Below are 6,000 nucleotides of genomic sequence, written 5' to 3'. Positions count from 1 at the left end.
CAAACTAGTGAGACCCTATCTCTGTTTTTTTTTTTAATTAAATATAAAAAATACAACACTCCCACTCCATAGCAAGACCCAATTTCTACAAAAAAATACAAAAATTAGCCAGGCATGGTAGTGTGCACCTGTAATCCCAGCTACTCAGAAGGCAGAGGTGGGAGGATCGCTTGAGCCCAGGCTACAGTGAGCTGTTTGCCCCACCGTACTCCAGCCTAGGTGAAAAGCGAGACCCTGTCTCAAAAAGAAACAAATATATAAATAAAATAAAGAAACACAGAGAGAGGGAGGATAGAGACCCCAGGGGGCAGAAGGAGACAGACCCAGAGGAGGGAGAGACTCTGCTGAGATAAGGGGACAGAGATGGGGAGTGGCAGGAAGATGGGGACAAAGACCCAGAGAGGAGGAACAAGAGACCCAGGGCAGGGAAGGGGAGACACAGCTGGATGCAGAGATGGGAGAGCTTAGCAGGCCATGAGGTCAGAGTGTCTGTGAGGTCAGCTACTCTCCAGGGTCAGCCCTGAGGTCCCCATGCCCAGAGGTGGGTTCCAGTAGATCAGGGGTCCTTTTAGATCCCCCAGCGCCTGAGACATGGAGACCTGGGAGGAACTGCCCCATAAGTCCTTGGTGCCTACAAATTCCAAGGCCCCTCAGGTACCAGAGCATGTGTCCCAGTGGAGCAGGTGAGGGAGACAGGGACAGAGAGAGAGACAGAAAGCCACCTTGCATGAAGCGGGAGTGGGTGGAGCCCCACCCCTGGAACTTCCTCTTTCGGGGTTCTTCCTTTCTCTCTCAGCTCTCCGTCTCTCTTTCTCTCTCAGCCTCTGTCTTTCTCCCTGTCTCCCCCACTGTCAGCACCTCTTCTGTGTGGTGAGTGGACCGCTCACCCCACTAGGTGAAGATGTCGGCCCAGGAGAGCTGCCTCAGCCTCATCAAGTACTTCCTCTTCGTTTTCAACCTCTTCTTCTTCGTGAGTTGCCTCATGGCTACCCAGCCCGGGCCCAGCCCCTGCCGCCAACCCAGCCCTCATCTTCCCCCGTGGCCCACCCCCGTATCCGCATCTCCTCTCCCCAGGTCCTGGGCAGCCTGATCTTCTGCTTCGGCATCTGGATCCTCATCGACAAGACCAGCTTCGTGTCCTTTGTGGGTGAGGGGGGCTGGGGCAGGTGGGAGGGCCTCCCCCAACCCAAGCAACTTCCTAGGGTCTCCCTTGTCTCAGGGAAACCCACAGTGCCCTACTCTGCAGGCAGGCCACAGGCTCCCATCCACTGCTCACGGGAGGCTTCCCGGAGCCTGAGTCTTCTTCCGGCAAATGGGGTTGTGCATACAAACAACAATGATCATGAGAGCCATTTCTCAAGCACTTCCTATCTGTCGGGCCTTGTGGCTGGTCAGATGCCCCTACAAACCTTCCCCTCTCTTGAGGTTCAGAGAGGGGAAGTCCCTTGATGGATGTCATACAGCAAGGAAGTAAAAGCGCCAAAATAACATTAATAATAGGAAAATAATAATGAAGTAGGACCCTAAATCATAAAGAAATATGACCCTAAACACTCATATTTAAGAAGTCTTTGCCCTGTATTGAGGACTGGGTTGAACACATGTCCCCATGTGTCCCTCAAAATGACCCTAGGGACGGTGCGCGGTGGATCACACCTGTAATTCCAGCACTTTGGGAAGCCGAGGCAGGTGGATCACTTGAGGTCAGGAGTTCGAGAATAGCCTGGCCAACATGGTGAAACCCTGTCTCTATTCAAAAATACAAAACGTTAGCCAAGCATGGTGGCGCATGCCTGTAGTCCCAGCTACTAGGGAGGCTGAGGCAGGAGAATCACTTGAACCCGGGAGGCAGAGGTTGCAGTGAGCCAAGATCACATCACTGCACTCCAGCCTGGGGGACAGAGCAAGGCTCTGTCTCAAAAAAAAAAAAAAAACCCTAAGAAATAGATACCATCCCCTAGGCCTCAGGGAGGGTTAAGGAGCCAAGCCAATGTCACAGAACAAGTGATAGGGCTGAAACTACTGGGGATGAGGAAGAGCTGAAGGAGGAAGGAGAGGGTGAGAGGAAGAGAGACAGAGATCCAGGGACGGGAAACAGAGACCCAGAAAGAAGAGAACGTTTCAGAAGGAGACAGGGACTCAGGGTGGGGCAGGGACAGAGTCCCAGAGAGAAGGGCACCAGGATACTGCTCCCCACTTGAGCGGCTGCCTAGGTGGGAAATGGGACTGCCTGGAGCTGTGCCACCCGGCTCATCATCGCTCCCCTCACCTCTCCCAGGCTTGGCCTTCGTGCCTCTGCAGATCTGGTCCAAAGTCCTGGCCATCTCGGGAATCTTCACCATGGGCATCGCCCTCCTGGGTTGTGTGGGGGCTCTCAAGGAGCTCCGCTGCCTCCTGGGCCTGGTGAGTGCCCCATCCCTCTCCGTCCCTAGGAACACTCCTATCCCCACCCTGAAAAATGGCCTGGGCCGGGGTTGCGGGGGTGGTCAGCCTGATCTCTCCACTCTGCTCCCCAGTATTTTGGGATGCTGCTGCTCCTGTTTGCCACACAGATCACCCTGGGAATCCTCATCTCCACTCAGCGGGCCCAGGTGAGCTTCCTACAGTGGCCACCACCCACCCCCAGCAGGGAGGAGGGGGAAGGGAGTGGTGGGAGAGGGTGGAGAGAGACCGAAACAAAGGCAGACAGGGGCTAACCTAGATAAAGAGAAATAAGAGGCTGGGCCTGGTGGCTCACGCCTGTAATCCCATAATCCCAGCACTTTGGGAGGCTGAGGTGGGAGGATTGTTTGAGTCCAGGAGTTTAAGACTAGCCTGGGCAACATAGTGAGACCCCATCTATATAAAAAAAAAAATCCGGGTGTGATGGTGTGCACCTGGGGTCCCAGCTACTTGGGAGGTTGGGGTGGGAGGGATCACTTGAGCCAGGGAGTTTGAGGCTACAGTGAGCCATGCACTCATCCTGGGTGACAGAGTGAGACTGTCTCAAAAAATAAATTAATAGAAAGACACACTGACCTGGACCAAGGAAGAGAGGCATAAACAGCTCCAAAGGGAAACACACGGGGAAAAAGAGAGAACAAGAGAAAGAAATAGACGCCCTGAAAGAAGAGACAGAGACTTAATGAGCTGTAGAAATAGTGGGAGAAACAGAAAGACAGACCTGAAGTACACAGAGCTAGCCATTCAGTAAGGATTCGAGACTGGCCCAGAGATGCACAGGGACCGCCTGAGGCTGGCACAGCCTGAGAGGGGGAGGGGTGGGGCGGGGAAGATGAGGCCCAGCCTCACTGGTGGCCTCTCAGCTGGAGCGAAGCTTGCAGGACGTCGTAGAGAAAACCATCCAAAAGTACGGCACCAACCCCGAGGAGACCGCGGCCGAGGAGAGCTGGGACTACGTGCAGTTCCAGGTAAGCCCCCCTCCTCCAGTTCCCTCCCGGACCGACCGGCCTCAGCCCTGTGCTTCGAGGAGACTCCACCCCAACGTGGCCCCGACCCCCAGCTCTACGATCCTAACGTACCCCAACCCCTCCCAGGCCCGACGACCCGCACTCCCCAGATGACACAACTGGCCCCGGCGTCGCCCAGTCTCCCAGTACCCAGACCCTGGCGTGGCTTCGCCATCTACCTCGAGAGACTCCGTCCCCGCCCCCGCCCCGACCGGAAGTTGTCAGGCCCCTAGTCCCAAGACCCTAGCGAGACACGGCTTCCTACTCCGTAGTGACTCTGGCTCCCACCGGACCCCGCCCCCGATGAGACTCACATGGTCTCGCACTCCTATTCACCTGTCGGGTATCAGAGGCTCAATTGCATCACCCACTCAATCTCTAGTCCACAGCGCGACGCTGCAGCTCCTTCCCCAGCCCCAGGTCACCCCGTGACTTGTTTTTCCCAGCCCCATGTTCCCGTAATGTCCCCTGGCCCCGGCCCCATCGCGACCCCAGCCCACTGTCCCCCACTCCACACCCACCACTTAGTCTCCTGCTCCCCGACCTGACCTCATACCCATCACCTTGTCCCCTGATCCCCAACATCATATGTCTCCAGTCCCGGTCCCTCTGACCCATATCCCTCTCCCAGCTGCGCTGCTGCGGCTGGCACTCCCCGCAAGACTGGTCCCAGGTCCTCATCCTGAGAGATAACGGGTCGGAGGTGCACCGCGTGCCCTGCTCCTGCTACAACTTGTCGGCGACCAACGACTCCACAACCCTAGATAAGGTGATCTTGCCCCAGCTCGGCAGGCTTGGACAGCTGGCGCGGTCCAGACACAGTACAGACATCTGCGCGGTCCCTGCAAAGAGCCACATCTACAGCGAGGTGGGCAGGGGTTCGGAGCATGAACCAGTCGAATGGGGCGGGGCCTGCGGGAGGGGGAGGACTGCCGGTGAGGAGCGGGGCCTGAGAAAGGGCGGGGGCTACGAGAAAAGGAAAGGTACGGCAGGAGGGGCGGGGCCCTGTGAAGGGGGCGGGGTCTGTAGGAAGGGCAGGGCCTAAAGAAAAGGCTGGGCTGGCTCTGGAATACAGACGTCTAGGGAGGGGCCCGGCTTGGAAAAGGTGAAGCGAGGGTGCACTAGTAAGGAGACGAGAGTGCCCTGGTGACTAGGGGAGCGGGTAGATGCCTGAAGGCGGTGATGGTTGGGCTGGAAAGAACTCTGGGCCTGGGCTTTAGAGTCCCAGAAAGAACCCTTTGACTTTTCCCTACACCCCCAGGGCTGCGCGCAGAGCCTCCAGAAGTGGCTGCACAACAACCTGATTTCCATAATGGGCATTTGCCTGGGCGTCGGCCTACTCGAGGTGATCTGGCCCCGCCCCCACCCGCGATCAGCCCTAAATCCCTAGATGGCCCTGCCCTTCACTTCGCGTCCTTCGGTTGCCTGGGAAGCAAGCGCTCGGGGCGGAGCGCAGCCCACCCCAGCCCTCCCGCCGCTCCACCCAGCACCGGGGGGCGGGGGCCGCCTAGCTTCAGGGAGCCCTGATTGGGTGTACGCAGGGAAAACCTCCTGCTATTGGCTGCGATCTCCCTCCCCTTTCCCCACAGATAACTGTCATGGTGCTGAGCTTGCAGCTACAGCGCAGGGCACTCCGCCGGAAATCCGAGCCGCACATGCCGGGCGCTGGGGGTTCGAGCCCCGGGCCCAGCCTGATCGCTGACGGCGGCGGCGGGCGCAGCGGCAGTCTGTGGGGTGGCTGGGGCATGGCGGGTGCCTGCCCCAACTGGGGGGACAAGGCACCGCAAGACAAGCTGCCCGTGGCCCTGGGGCTCTGGCCGCTGTGGGTTCAAGACGAGGACCAGCCTTACACTGGGAGTGCGGGCGCAGAATTAGAGGCCGAGGCAGAATTAGAGGCTGAGGCAGAGGGGGAGACAGATGAGCCTCCAAAATAAAGGACCCTGGGCTTGCTTCCGACCTTACTCCTTCTCAGCCTCTACCCCCACTTGTAGCAGCTGTTCCCGCCTCATCAGCCAGCCCTGCGGCAGTTCCCGTCGAGCCCCGCCCATTCTACCTGTCTCCCTTCTCCAGCCCCGTCCCGCCCAATTCACGGCCCCACCCCTGACCTTGGATGCCCGGGTGGGCATCACCCCCGTCTCGCCAGCACCCCTTCGACTTCTCTGACCTCATCTCCTTTCTCTATAGCTCGGGTTCATGACGCTCTCGATATTCCTGTGCAGAAACCTGGACCACGTCTACAACCGGCTCGCTCGATACCGCTAGGCCCCGCCCTCCCCAAAGTCCCGCCCCGCCCCTGTCACGTGCACTGGGCACTTCCCTGCTGCCTGTAAATATTTGTTTAATCCCCAGTTCGCCTGGAGAACCTCCGCCTTCACATTCCCCTGGGGACCCACGTGGCTGCCTGCCCCTGCTGCTGTCACCTCTCCCACGGGACCTGGGGCTTTCGTCCACAGCTTCCTGTCCCCATCTGTCGGCCTACCACCACCCACAAGATTATTTTTCACCCAAACCTCAAATAAATCCCCTGCGTTTTTGGTAAAATAGCTTTATC

At 58.2% G+C, this 6,000-nt stretch overlaps 1 protein-coding gene across 3 annotated transcripts; it reads left to right on the top strand.

The window, feature by feature from the left end:
* Positions 1 to 532: 532 nt before the first annotated feature.
* Positions 533 to 5,996, top strand: CD37 (CD37 molecule). Of its 3 annotated transcripts, XM_058425608.1 has the most exons (9): positions 533 to 654; positions 822 to 970; positions 1,075 to 1,147; positions 2,279 to 2,403; positions 2,517 to 2,591; positions 3,306 to 3,410; positions 4,081 to 4,317; positions 4,711 to 4,794; positions 5,039 to 5,626. In XM_058425608.1, exons 2-9 carry the CDS (start codon positions 902 to 904, stop codon positions 5,381 to 5,383), a joined length of 1,113 nt encoding a protein of 370 aa, XP_058281591.1. In that variant the 5' UTR covers positions 533 to 654; positions 822 to 901; the 3' UTR covers positions 5,384 to 5,626. The 3 variants fall into 3 exon arrangements, with proteins under 3 accessions (XP_058281591.1, XP_032025096.1, XP_058281592.1); XM_032169205.2 differs by lacking the exons at positions 533 to 654; positions 5,039 to 5,626 and adding an exon at positions 5,634 to 5,996 and having other exon boundaries at positions 767 to 970; XM_058425609.1 differs by lacking the exon at positions 533 to 654 and having other exon boundaries at positions 946 to 970; positions 1,075 to 1,143.
* The last annotated feature ends 4 nt before the right edge of the window (positions 5,997 to 6,000 follow it).

The sequence above is a fragment of the Hylobates moloch genome, unplaced genomic scaffold (genome assembly GCF_009828535.3).
Source record: "Hylobates moloch isolate HMO894 unplaced genomic scaffold, HMol_V3 SCAFFOLD_12, whole genome shotgun sequence".
NCBI lineage: Eukaryota > Metazoa > Chordata > Mammalia > Primates > Hylobatidae > Hylobates > Hylobates moloch.
The sequence above is the reverse complement of the archived record's forward strand: the minus strand, read 5'-3'. Positions and strand labels throughout refer to the sequence as shown.